We start from the raw sequence: 21,494 nt of genomic DNA on the forward strand, positions 1-21,494 counted from the left end.
GGGGGCTTCCCAAATGGGCACAACTTGGTGTCCCGGATGCCCCACTTCTGATTCAGCTACCTGCAAATGCTCTTGGGAGCCAGAAGGTCACAGCTCAAGTATTTGGGCCCCCACCACCCACGAAGACTCAGTGGAGTTCCAAGCCCCTGGCTTCGGCGTGGCCCAAGACCCAGTTTTTCTGGCCATTTGGGGAATAAACCAACAACGCAAGATTGATCTCTCTCTCTCTCTCTCTCTCTCTCTCTGCGTCTCCCTCCCTTCCCCTCTGTCACGCTACCTTTCAAACAAATCTTTAAAAAAAAAAAAAGCTGTTTTCACAGATTTCTCAGAATGAATGCACACGGCACTTCGAAGCCTTACTCCAGGACCAGCACTGTGGCATAGCTGGCAAAGCGTGACGCATCCCCTCAGAGTGCCAGTTCAAGTCCTGCCTGCCCCACTTCTAACTCAGATCCCTGCTAATGGCCAGGGACAGGCAGTGGAGGATGGCCCACACGCTTGGGCCCTGCCACCAGCAAGGGAGACCCAGAAGTTCCCGGCGTTGGCCAGACCACTGCCGCCATCTTGGGAGTGAATTAGGGAAGACAGAGCACTCTGTCTCTCCCTCTCTGTGTAACTGATTTTCCAGTAAATAAAAAAATACCGCTAGCAGTATGAATGAGGCATCTGGCTGGACCGCCTCCACCGCAGGCTCCCCATGAGGCTGCCTCACGTGTGAAGAGGCTCCAGAAGCAGACGTTCTCCCTTCCTGGGCTCCCAACCTGCACATCTGGAACAGTTTCTTAGGAGACACAGAGACTCTCCCAACTTCAGTGGCTGACTGAGAACGCCACACAGCACGCCTATCAGAGGATGATTCACCTGCATCTGCGCCAGTCACTAACTTAGTTATCAGAAACAAGGAGAGGGAGGGTGCTAGGCCAGTCTGGGATTTTACTTCTTATCACGAGCTCCAAGCACCTAACCACACATTTCCAGGCCAGGGGCCCAGGGTGGGCTCCAGGCTTTAGGGCACATGAGCCCACAGCCCCAAATATCAACTGTCAGAAGACATGTCCCGTGGCGCCAGAACTGTGGCGCAGTGGGTTAAAGCCCTGGCTTGCAGTGCCGGCAGCCCATAAGGGTGCCGGTTCGAGCCCCGGCTGCTCCTCTTCCAATCCAGCTCTCTGCTATGGCCTGGGAAAGTAGTAGAGGATGGCCCAAGTGCTTGGGCCCCTGCACCTGCATGGGAGACCTAGAGGAAGCTCCTGGCTCCTGGCTTCAGATTGGCACAGCTCCAGTCGTTGCGGCCATCTGGGGAGTGAACCAGTGGATGGAAGACCTACCTCTCTCTCTGTCTCTACCTCTCTCTGTAACTCTTTCAAAAAATAGAATAAATCTTTAAAAAAAAAAAAAGAGGACAATGACGACAGGTCCCTAAAGGTGTCTTCCTGCTCCACCCAGCCCTGCCTTCCTAACTGTCCCCCTCTCTGCTGGAAAGGAGAGCACAACACCAACTCAGGGATGCTGGGGCAGGGCAGGCTCAGGACTTTCTCAGACACCTAAGCACAAAGCCGGCTATCGGTTCCATCTAAAAGCACAAACAAAGTAACAGCACCGCAGTCAGTCTGTGACTCCAAAGATCTCCAGACCATCAACAACACTGTAGCTTCGCCTGAAGGGAAAAAAGCTACAGAAGGTATCAAAACTGACCACCCACTTTCACAAAGGCCAGGTAACTGACACAAATCCATGCTCTGCACTGCCAATAAAGCTGAGGAGACCCAGCAAATGGCAAAGGAGACTGGCCACAGAGGCCACCTCCAAATCCTGCCGAGAGAGCTGAGCCTGCCTCTCACCAGAAACCAGTTCTGTCGGGGTTGGCCTATGGTACAGCAGTTAGGGTGCCACTTAGGATGCCTGCGCTCTGTTGCAGGGCGCCTGAGTTCCAGTCCCAGCTCTGCTACCAACCCCAGCTTCCAGATAATGCACACCCTAGCAGGCAGCAGAGGACGGCTCGAGTACTTGGGTCCCAGTCATCTGCGGGAGAAACAGACTGAGATCAGAGCTCCTGGTTTCGGCTTGCCCTGGCTCCCACTGTCAGGGGCACCTGGGCAACGAACACATACTGAAGATTAAGATCTCCCCTCACCCCTCCAAAACAAGGAAGGACAGGGCTGTGCCGCGTCAGGCTAAGCAGCACCTGGATGCCGATGCTCCACACTGGAGTGCTCGCCCAACTCCCCGCTGCTTTTGCTTCTGATCCAGCTCCCTGCTAAAGCACCAGGGAGGCAGCAGATGATGGCCAAGCGCTTGAGTCCCTGCACCCACACGGGAGACCCGGGTGGAGTTCCTGGCTCCTGTCTGGACTGACCCGCCCCTGGCTACTGCGGCCGTCTGCGGAGTAAACCCCAGCAGATGCAGATCTCTCTATTCTCTCTCTGCCTTTCAAGGGAGGGAGGGAGGGAGGGAGAAGGGGGGGGAGAAAAAAGAAAAGAAAGAAAACGAAACCAGTTCTTGTCACTGTCATCGTCTCTGCACTGTCTTCAGCATATCCATGCTTGAGGCCAGCACTGTGGCACAATGGGTTAGGCTGCCTCCTGCAATGCCAGCATCCCAAATGGGCATCGATTCGAGTCCTGGCTGCTCCACATCCAATCCAGCTCCCTACTGATGCTCCTGGGAAAGCCCAAGTCCTTGGGCCCCTGCACCCACATGGGAGGTCTAGAAGCAGCTCCTGGCTCCTGGCTCTGGTTGAGCCCAGCCTTAACCATTGAGGGTATTTGGGGAGTGAACCAGAGGATGAAAGATCCCCTCCCTCACCCCACCCTGTAACTCTACCTTCCAAACAAATAAAGCAAATATTTTTTTTAAAATATTGATTTATTTGAAAGAGTTACACAGAGAGAAGAGAGGCAGAGAGAGAGAGAAGGGGAGGGGGGTGTCTTCCATCCGATGGTTCACTCCCCAGTCGGCCACAATGGCCAAAGCTGCGCCAATCCGAAGCCAGGAGCCAGGAGCCTCCTCCAGGTCTCCCACATGGGTGCAGGAGCCCAAGGACTTGGGCCATCCTCTACTGCTTTTCCAGGCCATAGCACAGAGCTGCATTGGAAATGGGGCAGCCAGGTCTCGAACTGGCATCCATGTGGGATGCCGGTGCTTCAGGCCAGGGTGTTAAGCTGCTGTGCCACAGTGCCAGCCCCAAATAAAGCGAGTCTTAACGAGAAAGAGAGAGAGAGAGAGAGAGAGAGAGAGAGAGAGAGGCAGGCAGGCCCGGGCACTGTGGCACAGCAGGTTAAAGCCAAGGCCTTGCAGAGCTGGCATCCCATATTGGCACTGTTTTAAATCCCGCCTGCTCCAGTCCTGATCCAACTCCCTGCTAATGAGCCTGGGGAAGCAGTAGAGGATGGCTCAAGTACTTGGGCCCTTGCACCCAAGGGGGAGACCTGGAAGAAGCTCCTGGCTCCTGGCTTCAGACTGTCCCAGCTCCGGCTATTTCAGCCATTTGGGGAGTGAACCAACAGAAAGAAGATTTTCTCTCTCTCTCTCTGTAACTCTGCCTTTAAAATAAATTTAAAAATCTTTAAGAGAGAGAGAGAATGTGTCTGTGCCTGCAGACAGTGGTCTGAGCAGGAAGGTGGTGAGACAGCACACCAGCTCTGACCCTGTATATACGTAAGAAGCCCTCCCAGTTTCCACTGTCTCCAAGTGGGTAGGCAGGAAAGTTCCTTCCAAAGTATTAAAACCTATGAAATATGGCTCACCAACTGCAGAAATCGGGGAGCAGAGCAGGGCAGCAGGCTTGCTTCTGGTTCACGGGCCAGCGCTGTGGCGCAGATTAAGTCACTGCCTGCGGGCCGGCACCATGGCGCACTTGGTTAATCCTCCACCTGCACCCCATATGGGTGCCAGGTTCTAGTCCCAGGTGCTCCTTTTCCAGTCCAGCTCTCTGCTGTGGCCTGGGAAGGCAGTGGAGGATGGCCCAAGTGCTTGGGCCCCTGCACCCACATGGGAGACCAGGAAGAAGCACCTGGCTCCTGGCTTCGGATCGGCGTAGCGCTAGCTGTGGCGGCCATTTGGGGAATGAACCAACGGAAGAAAGACCTTTCTCTCGCTCTCTCTCACTGTCTAACTCTACCTGTCCAAAAAAAAAAAAAAAAAGTCATTGCCTGCAACGCCAGCATCCTGTATCAGGGCACCAGTTTGAGTCCTGGCTGCACCACTTCTGATCCAGCTCCCTGCTAATGCACTAGGGAAGGCAAGGGAAGATGGCCCAAGTGCCTGGGTCCCTGCACCCACACTGGAGACCCTGACAAAGTTCCAGATTCCTGACTTCAGCCTGGCCCAGCCCCAACCACTGTGGCCATTTGGGGCATGATCCAGTGGATGAAAGATCTCTTTCCGTCTCTGCATAATTCTGCCTTTCAAATAAATAGAAGACTCAGAGTCAATGTTCAACATTAAAACACTGAAAAATACTGAACTACTGAAGGAAAAAAATAACATAGGGAAAGTATAATATGAATTTCCTAATACTTATACCACCAGCTTTTGTAGTTTATATCACCCAAAAGGTTTCAAAGCTTGCAGACAAACCTGGCACCATGCAAAATCCAGCTGCAGTTGGTGAGCGCACCCTGCCTAAGCCAGCGGGGCCTGCTGGGCCCTGTGAAGTGGCAGGCAGCACCCTCCACACCCCGCCTCCCTGGCCTCCCCTTCAGGAGAGCTCTTCTCTCTCTGGTCAGCCCTGGGGTCCCCCTGGAGCATCCCCACAAAGGGCCCCCTCTGCTAGGCACAACCCTCCCCCTGGGAACCACCTATCACAGCTGAGCAGATCACTGTTTCCCATCAGCCCTCAGGGCTCACAGAGGGGCTGAACACCAGACAGCGGCCCCCGACCAAGCCACACAAGTCTTTTTCTACCCAACAAAGTCTTCAGGCAAGGAGCACAGAACTAGATCTACTAGTGGTTGCCTCTCCTCAATCACCCACCCAATAGCCATCCTCACCCCTTCTGCCCCAACCAGCCATGTCCCTACAGGACAGTATGGCAAGATTTACCAAACAAACAAACCAAGAAAACATAATTTAGATCACAAGATTTTTTTTAATGAGAATAAAATGTATTCACAAATAAATCTATATTTAGGTGTACATTTTAAAAACTGTATCTGATAATAACCAGCTATGTACATGTAATCAGTAGAAGACTATAATTTTAAGCAATGGAAAAAAAAGTCGCATGCAAGGAAAAGAAAGTGCAGGAAGGAAAATGAGTTCACGATGGAAAAAGCAAGCGGCCAGTGCCAGGAGCTTCTGAGGCTGCACTGAGGCGCAGTGTCTCCCTTGGCCTGGCGCAGCGTGGCTCTCACGCACTAGAGGAGAAGTGTAAACCGGCTGTGCTCATCTTCAAGAAAGGACGCAGGGCCACCATGGCTCAGCCGGCAAGGAGCAGCTGTCAAGCTTCGAAGCTTGGTAACGTCCCCGCCCCCCAGGGTCCGGCTGCTGGGGCTCTCCAGAGACAAGCTCCGAGGCCAGCACTGTGGTATCTCTCCCAAAGACCACCCTCCCACGGTTCCCGAAGGGGAAGCCCAGGTTGCACCACCTGCTGAAGTGCCCCCCCACACATGGGGTCTGACCTACCCCTTCCCTCCCCATCCCTAGGATGGTGGATTCTCTCACTGAGCTGTATGGAGCCCAAGGGCTGAGGTCCATGGGGCAAGGCCCACTTGGTCGTGGTTGTGCAGAACACGTGCCCTGGAGCCACCATGGGATACCTTAGCAATGAAGAGTACAGTCAAGGCCTCAGAAGAGCCCTGCTAGTTAGACGTTGCCCAAAGCAGCAGAGACCACCAGAGTAGGGTTCTCCAAGGGAGTAAAGCAGCTTTGGGGGAGGGGGGCCACTAGAGCGATCTCCCCCACAGAGTGTTCAAAGTAACGGCGCTCCCACATCCCCAGGGTGGCTGCCTGCAAAGGCGCCTCCCAGACAAGGCTCCTGTACAGGTTAGGGACTCAGGTAGGGTCCTGTACAGACAGTGGTTTAGGCAGGCCTCACCACCAATGCAGGGAGCCTCAGCTCAAGACACTAGACACACAACACCCAATTCTGCACCCCCGATTTGACCCAACATTTAAGACTCAAAACTTCCCTAGAAGGACCTTAGGTAAAATCAATGACTGAAATAAAACCTGTCAAGGGCCAGGTAGGTCCTAAAGAGCAAAAAGAAAAATTTCCAGATTGAGAGGCGTAGGAACACCCCCATTCATCTGCCGGGCTCAGGACTGACTGTCTGACTCACTTTTCCCCAGCTGCAGCTCCAAAACTATAAGCCCAGGCCACGCACTCACTCTCGCAAGGACAGGGCCTGTGCAAAGATACAGCTCTCTCAGGCACAGAGGCTGGGCTGCGAAGTGCTCACACAGGGGCAGGCGCCGGCACCACAGCAACAGCCAGCTCTGGGCAAGCTTCCTGGGGCCGCAAGCTGGTCCAGCCAGCCCAGCACTGCCCTCCCCACACCTGAGATCACCCTTCAGTCAGGGCCCCGAACAAGACACCTCCTGCTTCAAGACAGATTCACAGGGCAGGTGCTGTGGCACAGGAGGTTATGCAGCCACTGCCTGCAACACCAGCATCCTATATGAGTGCCAGTTCAAGTCTCGGCTGCTGCACTTCCAATGTGCCAGCAAAGGCAGCCGAAGATGGCCCAAGTATTTGGGTCCCTAGATGGAGTTCCAGGCCCCTGGCTTCAGCCTGGCCCAGCCCTGGCCATGGGAGGAGTGAACCAGCAATGGAAGATCTCTCACTCTGTCTCTCTGTAATCCTGCCTTTCAAATAAATGAATCAATATTTAAAACAAAAACAAAGGCCGGTGCCTCGGCTCACTAGGCTAATCCTCCACTTGCAGCGCCGGCACACCAGATTCTAGTCCAGTCGGGGCGCCAGATTCTGTCCCGGTTGCCCCTCTTCCAGGCCAGCCCTCTGCTGTGGCCCGGGAGTGCAGTGGAGGATGGCCCAAGTGCTTGGGCCCTGCACCCCATGGGAGACCAGGATAAGTACCTGGCTCCTGGCTCCTGGCTCCTGCCATCGGATCAGCACGATGCGCCGGCCGCAGCACGCCGGCCACGGCGGCCATTGGAGGGTGAACCAACGGCAAAAAGGAAGACCTTTCTCTCTGTCTTTCTCTCTCACTGTCCACTCTGCCTGTCAAAAATAAAATAAAAGATAAAAAAAAAAAAAAAAAAAAAAAGTAAAGGAAGGCCTGCATGTTGGCACTAACCAAGCACCAGAGGCAGGGTTTGGCCTAGTGGTTACAGATGTTTGCATCCCGTATCAGAGTTCAGGCTGGAGGCCCAGCTGTGGCGCCTCAATCCAGCTTCCTGCTGATACCAAGCCCAAGAGGCAGCAGTGATGATCTAGCGGCTGAGTGTCTGCCACCCACACCCACAGGGAAAGCCTCGTTTGGGTTTCCAGCTCCCAGCTTTGGCCCCAACTCAGTCCCAGCTGCTGCAGGCATTTGGTGAATGGATCAGAGTGTGTTTTCTATCCCCCCCCCTCCTCTCCTCTCCCTCTCTCTGCCTGTCAAATAAATAGGCAACAGGGATTGGTATTGTGGCATAACAGTCAAGATACTGCTTGGGACACCCGCATCTCATTTTAGGTGACATGGATGCAAATTTCTGCTCTGTTTCAGACCCAACTCCCTGCTACTGTGCACCCTGGAAAGCAGCGGTGACGGCACAAGTAGTTGAGTCCCTGCCAAAAACACTGGAGACCTGGGTAGAGCTCCGGGAACCTGGCTTCAGCCGGCCCAGCCCTGGCTACTGTAGACATCTGGGGAATGAACCAGCAGAGGGAAGACAGATGTCTGTATCTCCCTGTTATGCCTTTCAAATAAAATAAACAAAACTTTTAAAAAAACAGCTGCGGCAGGCATTGCGGCAACACCAGCACTCCTCGTCAGAGTGCCAGTCTGAGTCCCAGGTGCGCTGCTTCTCCTCCAGCTTCCTGCTCCCACTCACACGGGACACTCGTCTGCAGTTCTGGGCTTCTGGCTGCTGTGGCCACTTGGGGAGTGAACCAGCAGATGGAAGCTCTACCTCTTCTTCCGTCAATCTTTCCTTCAAATAAATAAATAAATCTTTTTTTTATTTTTTATTATTTTTTTTGACAGGCAGAGTGGACAGTAAGAGAGAGAAAGGTTTTCCTTTGCCGTTGGTTCACCCTCCAATGGCTGCCGCACTGCACTGATCTGAAGCCAGGAGCCAGGTGCTTCTCCTGGTCTCCCATGGGGTGCAGGGCCCAAGCACTTGGGCCATCCTCCACTGCACTCCCGGGCCACAGCAGAGAGCTGGCCTGGAAGAGGGGCAACCAGGACAGAATCCGGCACCCCGACCGGGACTAGAACCCAGTGTGCCGGCGCCGCAGGGGGAGGATTAGCCTAGTGAGCCGCAGCTCTAGCCAAATAAATAAATAAATCTTAAAAAAAAAAAGGGGGGGGGGACTAATTTAAGAAAAAAGATCTAGGGAAAGCCAGATGCAGGATGCAGACATGTTTTTGAATACTCAAAATGGTAAGACAAGCAGATGTGTGACCAATATACCACAGGAAGCCCAGGTATGAGAACTTTGAGCAGAAAACATGAAAAATAACCGAAGTCACTAGAGACTGCAGGCTGAGAAAGATAAGGACACAGCAAGGTAGAGAACACGCACCACGCAACAGAATCGGCGCAGACCAAAGGCCAGGGGGAAGGCAGCCACCAAGAAGTGGGTTGGTCAGAAAAGGCTGTACGACCTCTGGGGGTTTCCACCCAGGGAAGTTTCTTCAGGCAAAGAGGAAGAGCAGGAGAAAACAGTCACTGAGAACAGGGCAGCGTGGACAGCCTGGACAGGAGAGCCCAGGAGGGCAGAGCACCTGAGGCAGGGCCTCCACAGAGGAGGGACAAAGTGACAGGCTTAGGAGAAGGGGTGAGGCACCCGGGACCCAAGAAAGGGGGAAGGGCAGGGCCAGAGTGCAGGGATGAGGATGGCGAGTCCACAGTGCCCAGCTCCCAGCTCCCAGCAGAGCCAGCGACAGAGGCCCTGGCCACGCTAGACCGAGACCGCAGCCAGGCGGCTCGCAGGCTCAGCAGCAAGGTCAGAGGGTCCGAGGGCCATTTGCAGGTCCTGTCCCCAGCACCAGGAACACAAAGGGAGAAGTGGAGAGCGAGCTCAGAGAACGTCGGTGAGGCTTCAAGCCTTCCCTGCCAACCACATCAGCCTCTGACAGACTCCAAAACACACAGCTGTCACCAGGAGCTGCAACACTCCTGACTGCGAGAAAATCAATTCGAGAGAAAAACCGGCCGGAGAGCGGGCCTGTAACAACGATGGCGCACAGGTGAGTTCTGGGAGAGAGGGCAGACACAGAGGCCTGCAGCTCCACAAACACCGGGAGGATACAGCCCTGCACAAGGCACCTCCCTGACCCCCAGACGGGCCTTCAACACTCCCACTCCCTGCGGGCTGCAGGCTGATCTGAAATGCACACGGGTCAGCCCCAGCCTAGCTGCCGGTACAGAGGGTACCTGATCCTGTCTGGGGGAGAAAGGACACCACCACACACCCTCCTTCACCAGGCCCCTGGGCAAACTCCAGATGGAAAGCACACACTCATCTCTTCCGCAGGGGCCACCAAGGCCCACCTTTATATCCTGTCAGCTCTGGACGTCCTGAGCTTCTGTATACTAACATCTCCGTTCAAACAGAATTCTCAATCAAGTGCGCTGGTAAGAAATTTAGTGCCTGGACAAGTCCTTTCTTTGCAATGAGCTAGTTCTCCTAACACATTCAAAACCACCTGGAATCTCTTGGATTAAGAAGAAAATGTTAGGGCCGGCGCCGCGGCTCACTAGGCTAATCCTCTGCCTAGTGGCGCCGGCACACCAGGTTCTAGTCCCGGTCGGGGTGCCAGATTCTGTCCCGGTTGCCCCTCTTCCAGGCCAGCTCTCTGCTGTGGCCAGGGAGTGCAGTGGAGGATGGCCCAGGTGCTTGGGCCCTGCACCCCATGGGAGACCAGGAGAAGCACCTGGCTCCTGGCTCCTGCCATCGGATCTGTGCGGTGCACCAGCCACAGCACGCCGGCCGCGGTGGCCATTGGAGGGTGAACCAACGGCAAAGGAAGACCTTTCTCTCTCTCTCTCTGTCCACTCTGCCTGTCAAAAAAATAAAAAAATAAATAAAAGAAGAAAATGTTCTAGACTGAGAGGTTGGAAACCATGTACGTGTCATCCACGTCACACCCCAACAACCACTGGGAACCCAGACAGCCTTCTCCTCTCTTGAGAACACATCAGAACGCTTTCCCCACATTCCCTGAAAACACACACCCTGCCTGTGATCTCACAGTAGATACTGAACACATCGCCTGTTCTCAATATCCAAACGATTTTTAAAGGGCCTGGTTCACACCGAACAAGTGAAAAACTGAAGGGACCTGAGCGCCACTTGTCCAGAGCCACAGCAGCACTTCCTCCCTGGCGAAACGCCCCTTGAACCTGTCTGCCACACGGCGGGCAATGGGCCCCCGTCGCCACCGGCCATCCACCAGCAGGCCTGGAGCACACAGCTGCCAAGGGAGAGGCATTCCCGCACCAGCGTTCCTGGGAGCAACAGCCACCGCTGAGCTGAAAAAGCAGGTGGGCTCTGCCCTAATCCGATCCCATGCAAAACAAAGTGCCGTGCTGGGGAGCCACCCTCCTCAAAGGCATCACCTCAGAAGGAACTGGCCACGTTCACCCCTCATTCCTACAACACCTCCCAGGCCAGCACCCGTGCCCAACCCCATCTCTCACCAGTGTCCGTCAGCCACCCACAAGCACCCAAACCCAGCCGAGGCAGCTGAGAGGCTGAGGCCACAGAAAAGGAGCTGTCCGCTCCTCCTCTCCACAGGATGCCCTGTGGCCTCCCCACGACACACACCCAAGAGCAGAGCAGACCTCAGCCCCAGCTGGGGCATCAGCACTCACCCTGCCGCTCTCCACTCGCTTGCAGACTGCTGCCTCCCGGGTGTCACCGGGCGGGGTCACCCTGCTCCACACACACCAGCCACGGCAGGCGGCAGGCGGAGCGCAGCCAGAAAACCACAAGCCGCTTTTTCTGACGCTCTCTGCTTTCCCCAGCCTTTCCCGACAGACACAGCCAGCCTCGCAAAAGGCCCGCCGAACCCCCAATTCCACCCTTAACCCCACAGAGACATGTCCTTCTTCCAGAGGGACCCCAAGCCTCACCCAGACTATCAGCCCTCAGTGCAGAGCCGGAGCCGCTCTCCAAACAGCTGCTGACAGCAGGAGGCCGCTACAGGCCCCAGGGGTCACAGAGTTCAGCCATCTGCCCAGAGACACACGTGCGCTGTCCCTGCAGGCCAAGACACTCTCTCTGCCTCCATGGGGCTCCATTCCCGGGAAGACATCCTGGGTAGACGCACTGAGGACTCCTCACACCCCACACACAGAGCCGGGCTGAGCTGCCCACCCTCCCTCCCTCCCTGGCGGCCCTCACACTGGGGTCCCTGCCAAACCCCTCTGCACCTCAAGGCATCAGTGCAAGGGAGCAACACTGCCCACACCACCACAGGAGGTACCTGGCAAGGCACCTGCCCTCATCGGACTCTGGCCCACCTCGGACTCCCGGCAGGAGAGGCCAGAGCGCAGACTGCTCCCCCTGCTGGTTTCCCACTGGCAGAGGCATCTCCCACACGCCTGCAGTGCCACCCTGAAGTCTGCGTGCAGACCCCTTAGACCCATCAGGTGCCTCTGGGGCAGGCGGTCTGCGGCACCACTGACAGGAAACACGGCCTCCTCCACACGGGGCCACAGGGACTCCAGCTGCCAAAGCCGCGGGGCCTGCCACTCACTCCCTCCCCGGGAAGGCCACTTCTGCTCACGGGATGCCACGCTGCCTCGCATGAAGACACTGCATGTCAGAGTCCATCGTGTGGATGACAAGACCGCGAAACCCCGAGCTCCCTGTTCCACAGAGCCTCATACACACCCGGCGCTGCACAGACCGTGCGGAAGCTCACTCTGCCGGGCGCCGGGGTGCAGCCACACCCCCAACACGCGGACACCCCCACCCCGTTCTCAGCCTGCACAGACCGTGCCGGGGTGCAGCCACACCCCCAACACGCGGACACCCCCACCCCGTTCTCAGCCTGCACAGACCGTGCCGGGGTGCAGCCACACCCCCAACACGCGGACACCCCCACCCCGTTCTCAGCCTGCACAGACCGTGCGGAAGCTCACTCTGCCGAGTGCCAGGGTGCAGCCACACCCCCAACACGCGGACACCCCCACCCCTTTCTAGCCTGCACAGACCGTGCGGAAGCTCACTCTGCCGGGCCCCGGGGTGCAGCCACGCCCCCAACACGCGGACACCCCCACCCCGTTCTCAGCCTGCACAGACCGTGCCGGGGTGCAGCCACACCCCCAACACGCGGACACCCCCACCCCTTTCTAGCCTGCACAGACCGTGCGGAAGCTCACTCTGCCGGGCGCCGGGGTGCAGCCACACCCCCAACACGCGGACACCCCCACCCCGTTCTCAGCCTGCAGGTTTCGGTTTAATGATCACCAAGGAGCAGCTGCGGAAGGTCCAAGGGCCTCCTGACACAGTCGCAGAATCCAGTGCAGCCGCGCGCTTTCTCAGCCACGGGCTCCCACCTCGGCCACGCCAAGGGGCCCTGCCAGGCCCCGGCCCCCCGGGACTGCGACTGCAGCCGCGACGGCCTAGCCTGGCAGACGAGCGTCCAGCTGCGCCCCGGGCCTGCCTTCATGCCCAGGACTTCCTCTGCAAGTGACGTCCGACCATCACCACCGCACACAGGGCTAAATCGCCACGCACGTCCCAAGACCTCAGAGCACATCCAGACACCAGGAACGCGGGGAAAACAGAGACGCTCGACAAACAAGTGGCCTGCTCCGCTCTGCTGCCCCGGGGTCCCCTCTACCTGTCAGGCTCACTTCCCCTCGGCGATGCTTCGAGGCCCGCCTCCCAGCAGCTCCCCCCCGCACGGAACACGGCCACCGGCCGCAAAAGCATCCAAATGCCTCCCGCAGGGCCGCGAAAGCAGGGGCGACCAGACCCTCCGCACTCCCCGCCCCGGGTCGAGAATTCGCTGGCGGGGCCGCGAGCATCAGGTGCCCGGCCCAAGAACGAGCCCCCTTCTGCAGGCGGAGGCGCTGGGAAGCCGTTCCAGGCGGAGGCCTAGGGCGGCTCCTCGGGAGACCGAGCGGAAAGGTGGCCCCAGAGGCTCGCTCCAGGCTGCGCCGACTCGAAAACAAACTTTCCAGGCACTTCCACCCCGCCCGGCCAGGTGACACCTCCAGGCCTCCCCCGCCCTCCGCGCCTGTCAGCGCCCCCGGCCGGGCCGGCGTCCGCCGCCGCCAGGGCCAGGGCTGCCCGCGGCGGCCGAGGAGAGAGCCCGGCTGGAACCGACCGCCCCGGCCCGGCCGGCCGTCGCAGTGAAGGCGCCGCCCGGCCCTCGGGACCCCGGGCCGCCCCGCCTCGCCGGTCCCGGGAGGCCGCCGCGCTCCGCGGTGTAACGGGCCGGAGCGCCCCGCCCGCCGCGGCGCACTCACCAAGTGGCTGGTGGTCCTGGCCATGGGCCCCCGTCGGCGCGGGAGCCTCCTCCGCCCCGCTGCGCTACTCGGCGCCTCCTCGCCGTCCTCTTCCCCGCGGCGGAGCCCCAGCAATGGCCGCCCTCATCCTGCGCCCGCCCCGCCGCCCGCCGCCCCCGGCACCGCCCCGCCCCCGCGCGACGCCGGGCAGGACTTCCGCCGCGCCGCCGCCGCCGCCCACGCCCATTGGCTGAGCCGGTCGTCGCTCCGCGGCTCCCGGGCGGACCCCGCCCCGACCCCCGGAGCCGCATTTCCGGGTTAGGGCTCGACTGACGGGAGCGGCCCTGCCCCGCTAGGGAAGGGCGACGCCGCGCCAGCCAATCCTGGAGCTAGCGGGGCGGGGCATGGCTAGCTGTCATCCCCAGCTCCCAGACGGGGAAACTGAGGCCCGGGGGCTCGGGCCCAGAGTCAGGCCCCAGGCGGCAGCGGGGCTGGGCTGCAGCCTGCTCCGGCACTGGTTTCCCAGGTGCTAAGCGTTTGCGGAAGGGAACAGGCCCGCGTCGCCCGGGCACCCCGGGGCCACCCTCCGAACACCCACGCCTGAGCGTGTCCTGGGCTGCTCTGCTCGCTGCAGGCGCTCATGCGGGGCAGGAGGGGTTTTTACGGGGGCAGGTACACACGAAGCTGACCATGTGACCCCGTCAGGTGCACAGTTCGGCTACAGTAAGTACCTTCACGCTGGCGCGCCACGATCCCACCTTCCTCTTTTTACTGAAGGTTCGCTGTGTGGGTGTGTGCGTTTCTTAAAAAAAAAAAAAAAAATTTACTTATTTATTTGAAACAGAGAGGGAGATCTCCCTTCCATCCCCTGGCTCTCTCCCACATGGCCACACCGCCTGGAGCCAAGCCAGGCCAAAGCCAGCAGCCAGGAGCTCCATCCGGGTCTCCCCTGTGGGTGCAGGGACTCAAGCACCAGGACATCTTCTGCTGCCTCCCCAGGCCATAGCGGGGAGCAGGAGCAGAAGAGGAGCAGCTGGGATACAAACTAACGCCCGTATGGGATGCGGGCGGCACAGGCGGTGGCTTTGCCGCTATGCCACAGCACCGGCCACATGCAGTCAGAGAGGGAGACAGAGACAGAGAGATCTTCCTGGGCTGACCCAAATGGCTGCAGTGACCAAGCTTGGGCCAGACCAAACGCAGGACCCAGCAGCTTCATCTGGGTCCCACACAGGTGGCAGGGGCCCAAGCACTCGGGCCCAGGCCCTTTAGCAGGAAGCTGGAGCTGAAGTGGAGCAGCCAGGACTTGAACCAGTGTTCGTATGGGATGCCAGCCACGGGCAGGGGCTTAACACACCCCTGGTTTGCATATTTGTAAATAACCCTTTTTTTTTTTTTTTTTTTTTGACAGGCAGAGTGGACAGTGAGAGAGAGAGACAGAGAGAAAGGTCTTCCTTTTTGCCGTTGGTTCACCCTCCAATGGCTGCCACGGCCGGCGCGCTGCGCTGATCCGAAGCCAGGAGCCAGGTGCTTCTCCTGGTCCCCATGCGGGTGCAGGGCCCAAGCACTTGGGCCATCCTCCACTGCCTTCCCGGGCCACAGCAGAGAGCTGGCCTGGAAGAGGGGTTACCGGGACAGAATCCGGCACCCCGACTGGGACTAGAACCCAGTGTGCTGGCGCCGCAGGCAGAGGATTAGCCTATTGAGCCACGGCACTGGCCCCTTTTTTCTATTTCCAAAAGCGACACAGTTCAATTTTTCTTTATTTATTTGGGAGGCAGAGACAGAGAGAACTCCCCATCACTGGTTTAGTCCCCAGATGGCCGGCGCTGCGGCTACAGGAAGCTGGATCGAAGTGGAGCATCCAGGACTCAAACCAGTGTCCATACGGGATGCCAGCACTGCAGGCAGTGGCTTTACCTGCTACACCACAGCACTGCCCCCCCATCTTTATTTTTTAAAATAAAAATTTAGGGGGCAGAGGCTGTGGCACAGCATCCCATATCACAGTGCCGGTCAGAGACCCAGCTGCTCCCCTTCCCAACCAGCTCCCTGCTAATGCACCTGGGAAGGCAGTGGAAGACGGCCCAACTGCTTGAGTCCCTGCACCCGCGTGGGAAACCTGAACGGAGTTCCTGGCTCCTGGCTTCACCTGGACCAGATCCAGCTGTTGCAGCCATTTGGGGAGTGAACGGATAGAAGAGCTCTCTGTTTCTCTCTCTCTCTCCCCCTTCCAAATAAATCCTTAAAAATAAATAAATGAGCAGCTGGCACTGTGGCACAGCAGGTTAAAGCCCCAGCCTGCAGTGCTGTGGTCCCACACGGGCACCAGTTTGAGTCCCAGCTGCTCCACTTCTGATCCAGTTCCCTGCTAATGCGCCTGGGAAAGCCATAGAAGATGGTCCAAGTCCTTGGACCCCGGCACCTGCATGGGAGACCCGGAAGAAGCTCCTGGCTCCTGGCTTCGGATTGGCCTAGCTTCAGCTGTTGCAGCCATTTGGAGAGTGAACCAGCAGATGGAAGACCCCTCTTTCTGTTTCTATGTCTCTCTGCAACTGTCTTTCAAATTTAAAACATAAAAATAAATAAATGAAATAAAAATGTAGATAACACAGAGAAAGAAGAATAAGATGATACATGGATCTGTGTGGGCAGAATGAACTGCTGAACACCAGAGAAAATAACAGGCACTAACATTTACCCACGTTTCTCTGCGTGAGGAATGGGCAGGCCTAACGCCTCTCTTTTTTTTTTTTTTTAAGATTTATTTATTTATTTGAAAGGCAGAATTACAAGGAAGCAGAGAGAGAGAGACAGAGGGAGAGAGAGAGAGAGAGAGAGAACCATCTGCTGGTTCACTGCCCAGTTGGCTGCAACAGCCAGAGCTGTGCCCATCTGAAGCCAGGAGCCAGGAGCTCCATCCGGGTCTCCCACGCGGGTGCAGGGGCCCAAGGACTTGGCCATCTTCTGCTGCTTTCCCAGGCCACAGCAGAGAGCTGGGTCGGAAGTGGAGCAGCCAGGACTGGAACCGGCGCACACATGGGACACGGTGCTGCAGGTGGTGGCTTAACCTACTGTGGCACGGCGCCAGCTCCAGGCCTAATCTCTTCACACAGACGCAGCTGATACCGTTCCCTGCATTTCAGATAGGAAACCGAAGCAGGGGACAGTCCTGAACTTGCCCGCCATGCGTCCTCCGGCCTCCTGTACATAGATGCTGCTCTCAAACAGCTGCAACAGCAAGGCAGGTGTGACCCCTCCTAGCCCAGGAGCTCCTCCCGCCCCGTGTCTCTCGTGCCTGCCCTGACGTCCGGCTCCCTGTCCTCCTCAGCGCCGAGGGCGCCAGGGGAGTACACTGGAGGAACACCCAAGGACGGGACGGATGTTTACGGATCCTCGCCCGGGTCAAGCTCCCACCCAGAAACACTGAAATGATTCCCGCGTTTGTTTTGTTTCCTCGTGAACAAAGGCCCAGAGAGCTGGCCTGGAAGAGGGGCAACCGGGACAGAATCCGGCGCCCCGACCGGGACTAGAACCCGGGGTGCTGGTGCCGCAGGCGGAGGATTAGCCTAGTGAGCTGCGGTGCCGGCCCCCATTTGCTTTTACAGAGGCTGAGAGAGACAGACAGAGATGGAGAACTCTGGGCCAGGCCAAAGCCAGCAACCTAGAATTCAGTCAGGTCTCCCATGTACGCCGGGGACCCAACTACCTGAGCCAGCAGCTGCCGCCTCCCAGTGTGCACGTGCAGGAAGCGGGAAGTGGGAGCAGTCAGAACTGGAACTCAGACGCACCGCTGGGGCTGCGGTCAACTGGGGAGTGAGCGAGCGGGTGGAAGACCTCTCTCTCTCTCTCTCTCTCTCTCTCTCTCTCTCTGCCTCTCCTTTCTCTGTGTAACTCTGACTTCTGAATAAATAAATCAATCTTTTAAAAAGATTGATTTATTTACATGAAAGGCAGAATTAGAGACGGAGAGACAGGGAGAGAGAAATTCCATCCACTGGTTCACCCCCCAAATGACCACTATAGCTGGGGCTGGGCCAGGACGAAGCCAGGAGCCTCTCCCGGGTCTCCCACATGGGTGCAGGGACCCAGGGACTTGGGCTATCCTCTGCTGCTTTCCTAGGCACATTAACAGGGAGCTGGGTCAGACGTGGATCGACCGGGACTCAAACCAGTGCCCACACGGGATGGCGGTGCCACAGGCGGAGGCTCAGCCCACTACGCCACCGCGCCAGCTCCTCATTCCCGTTGTTGCAGCAGGAAACCGAGGCTTCAGTGACTTGTGTATCTTCAGTCATCAAATTTGTAGGTCCCAGCGCACGGGACTCAAAACCAGACCCTGCCCCACGCCGCTGCCCCTCTCCGCCTCCACACTCGACTGCCTCCCACGACCCTCTCGTTTGTCCTGCGAATGCCGGCCTCTTACTTCTCGTTGCGGCTTTCTGCCATAGGTGCCGTCTCTGCTGCGTCTTACATGTGAAGACGTTTGCCAGACAACACGTTGCCCGTGGGACAAACACGTACACGGGACTCAGGCAGCGAGGCGCACGTCAGAATATGGGCGCTAGCCCTGCTCTGGCCCTTGGCTCCAGCTCGCTGCTGATGCACGCCCTGGAAGCAGTAGGTGATGGAAGCAGTAGGTGGGGCCCTGCCACGCTCGTGGGAGACCTGGATGGAGTCAGTGCTCCCAGCTTCAGCCTGGCCCAGCCCTGGGCCTGTGGGCATCTCACTAGTGCATTTCTGCAGGGCAACGCTCTTTCTCTCTCATTCTTGCTCTCCAGCTCTTGAAAAAATAAATAAATAAATCATGTAAAATTGCACAATATAGACATCTATATATGGGCCAGTGCTGTGGCGCAGCAGGTAAAGCTGCCACCTGTGGCACCGGCACCCCATATGGACACCAGTTTGAGTCCCGGCTGCTCCACTTCAGATCCAGCTCCCTGCTAATGCACCTGGGAAAGCGGCGGAGGAGGCCCAGCTCCTTGGGCCCTGCACCCACGTGGGAGATGCAGAAGCAGCTCCTGGCTCCAGATTGGCCCAGCTCTGGCCATTGCAGCCACTTGGGATGTGAACCAGCAAATGGAAGATCTCTCTCTCTCTCTCTCTCTCTGTCTCTCTGTCTCTCTGTCTCTCTGTCTTGCTCTCTCTCTTTCAAATAAATAAAACAAATCTGTAAAAAGATCTCTATCGATACAGATAGGTAAATCAATAGACAGACAGATCTGTATCTCGCAACCCTGTCTCAGAAAGTCACTGCAGAGTGTGCTTCACCACGTGAGGACGTGAACCAAGAACGGAGACACAGGTCCAAGGGACAGGGAGACACGAAGGCGGCCCAGGAGTGGGGACAGGTCCCAGGACTTGCCCATGCAACACATTCCCTGCATCCCCTCGGCTGCAAGCACTGGCGTGCACGCTGGCGATTCATCAGTGGACGGAACACCAAAGTCTCCACCCTCGTAGAAGCCCAGCACACCGGCAGCAGTGCAGGAAGAGAGCAAATCTTCCAGCAGTAGGGCATCACCAAGCCGCAGGAGAAAGACGACCAGGCGCGGCCTGTGGCTTCGCAGGAAGTCACTTGCCTTCAATGCCAGAATCCTTTATGGGCGCTGGTCTGTGTCCTGGCTGCACCGCTTCCAATCCAACTCCCTGCCAATGGCCTGGGAAGGGTGGTGGAAGGCAGCCCACACGCCTGGGCCCCTGCCACTCCTGGGGGAGGCCGGAGGGAGCTCCTGGCTCCTGGCTTCAGCCCGGCCCAGCCCTGGCGGCTGCACCGTCTGGAGTGGACCAGTGGGTGGAAGAGCTCTCTTTTCTCTCTGTGATTCTCTCAAGTAAATAAATGAATCGAAAGGAAGGGAGGAAGTCTGGGAAGTGGGGTCCCGGGGTGCTGGGAAGGGGCACAAGTTTAAATTGATGGGAGAGCCACCCAGGTCAGCGCTTCAGCAGGGAGCACCAGGCCCAAGCAGAGCAGACTTCCAGGGGATGTCTCGCCGGATTCTCGCCAGAGTTGAACCGGGAAGCTGACAGAGGAGACGGGAAAACTCCAGAAAACAGCTGTGCCGGGAACGACGCAGGCTCCCCGCCCGCCACCCAGCTCCGTGTCTCAGCTCTGAGTGACGTCGGCAGCCATCAGCGGCAGCCACCGGGGAGATGGGCTGGCAAAGCCGGATCCTCACCTCTTCCGCCAGACAGGCAACAGGTAAGGACCACAAACGGTGATGGCGTCCAGGATATAGGGCGGGCACGCGGCACGGTGGGTGACGTCGCCGTGAGGGGCTCCTGCGTCCTAGACTGAGTGCCTGGTTCAAGTCCCGGCTGCTCTGTGCTTCTGATCCAGCTTCCTGATAGTGCATCTGGGAGGAGCAGGTGACGGCACAGACGTGGGTCCCTGGCACCAGTGAGAGACCCAGTGACGTTCCTGGCTCCTGGCTTCAGCCCGGCCCAGCCCGTCTTCTGCTGTGGCACGGGGGTGTGGGCGTGCATGGACCGGGCCATCTTCTGCTGTGGCACGGGGGTGTGGGCGTGCAGGGACCGGGCTGTCGGTTGTGGCACAGGGGGTGTGGGCGTGCATGGACCAGGCCGTCGGCTGTGGCATGGGGGTGTGGGCGTGCAGGGACCGGGCCGTCGGCTGTGGCATGGGGGTGTGGGCGTGCAGGGACCGGGCTGTCGGCTGTGGCATGGGGGTGTGGGTATAAAGGGGCAAGGCTGGCCGGCGCTGTGACTCAATAGGCTAATCCTCTGCCTGTGGCACTGGCACCCCGGGTTCTAGTCCCGGTAGGGGCTCCGGATTCTGTCCCGGTTGTTCCTCTTCCAGGCCAGCTCTCTGCTGTGGCCCGGGAGTGCAGTGGAGGATGGCCCAAGTGCTTGGGCCCTGCACCCCATGGGAGACCAGGAGGAGCATCTGGCTCCTGGCTTCGGATCAGCGCGGTGCACCGGCTGCAGCGGGCTGGCCGCGGTGGCCATTGGAGGGTGAATCAACAGTAAGGGAAGACCTTTCTCTCTGTCTCTCTCCCTCACTGTCCACTATGCCTGTCAAAAAAAAAAATTAAATAAAAAATAAAAAAATAAAGGGGCAAGGCTGAACCACGCCTTCCCTTACAGCCTCTCAGAGCCGCCTGCCCTCCTCCCTGACCGATGAAGAGCAGGGACCAGGGCCGGTCTTCCTGGCAGTCTCGGCTCTCACTCCTGAGTGGAAAGCGAGAAGGCAAGGACGGCCAAGGCCGCCCAGCTTTACCACGGAGCCAGCGCGAGGACGAGCGTGAGAGAAGAGGCAGCGCTGCAGCACTGGGGAGTGCAGGAGGCAGCGAGAGGCCAAGTGAATGGCTTCAGATAACCCCACGCGCACCCGAGGCTGGCAGAAGGACGTGCCACACAGCGACCGCGTTCCCACTGCGGGTGGGCTGCTTTTGTTTTGGGTTTTGGAGGCGGGGGAACCCCATCTGCTTGCTCCCCAAATATCCACAACAGGCAGGGCCGGGGCAGGTAATTAATCTGGGTCTCCCACACGGGCGGCAGGGACCCAAATCCTGAGCCATCGCTGCTGCTTGCCAGGGTCAGCTCCAGCAGGGGGCTGGAGGCCGGAGCTGGAGCGGGGGCCACACCCAGGCGCTCCAGCGTGCAACCTGGGGCTCTTTCCTTGTTGTTCTTGTGACATTCATTTATTTGAAAGAGTTGCAGACAGAAATCTTCTACCCACCGGTTCACTTCCCAGATGGCCACATCGGCCAGGACGGGGCCAGCTTTTTCCAGGTCTCCCACATGGGTGCTGGGGCCCAAGCACTTAGGCCACCCTCCAGTGCTTTCCCAGGCCATCAGCAGGGAGCTGGATCGGAAGTGGAGCAGCCAGGACATGAGCCGGCACCCATATGGGACACCAGTGCCACAGGCAGTGGCTTCACCGGCTGCGCCACAATGCG

The 21,494-nt window shown here is 58.1% G+C and overlaps 1 protein-coding gene and 1 long non-coding RNA gene across 2 annotated transcripts in view; one reads left to right on the forward strand and one right to left on the reverse strand.

Annotated features, from left to right (window-relative positions):
- The window catches only part of PDPK1 (3-phosphoinositide dependent protein kinase 1), an 87,463-nt gene extending 73,698 nt beyond the window's left edge, over positions 1-13,765 (reverse strand). The window contains exon 1 of the mRNA XM_051836225.2: positions 13,597-13,765. Within this exon, the coding sequence (XP_051692185.1) occupies positions 13,597-13,620 (24 nt within the window). The 5' untranslated portion in view covers positions 13,621-13,765. The remainder of the gene's footprint in view (positions 1-13,596) is intronic.
- A 98-nt stretch (positions 13,766-13,863) lies between these two features.
- LOC103346205 (uncharacterized) lies at positions 13,864-20,647 on the forward strand. The gene is made up of 3 exons (XR_011384463.1): positions 13,864-14,298; positions 19,584-19,777; positions 20,393-20,647. It is a non-coding gene; the product is annotated as an uncharacterized lncRNA (long non-coding RNA).
- Positions 20,648-21,494: the final 847 nt, after the last annotated feature.

Source organism: Oryctolagus cuniculus, chromosome 19 (assembly GCF_964237555.1).
Source record: "Oryctolagus cuniculus chromosome 19, mOryCun1.1, whole genome shotgun sequence".
NCBI lineage: Eukaryota > Metazoa > Chordata > Mammalia > Lagomorpha > Leporidae > Oryctolagus > Oryctolagus cuniculus.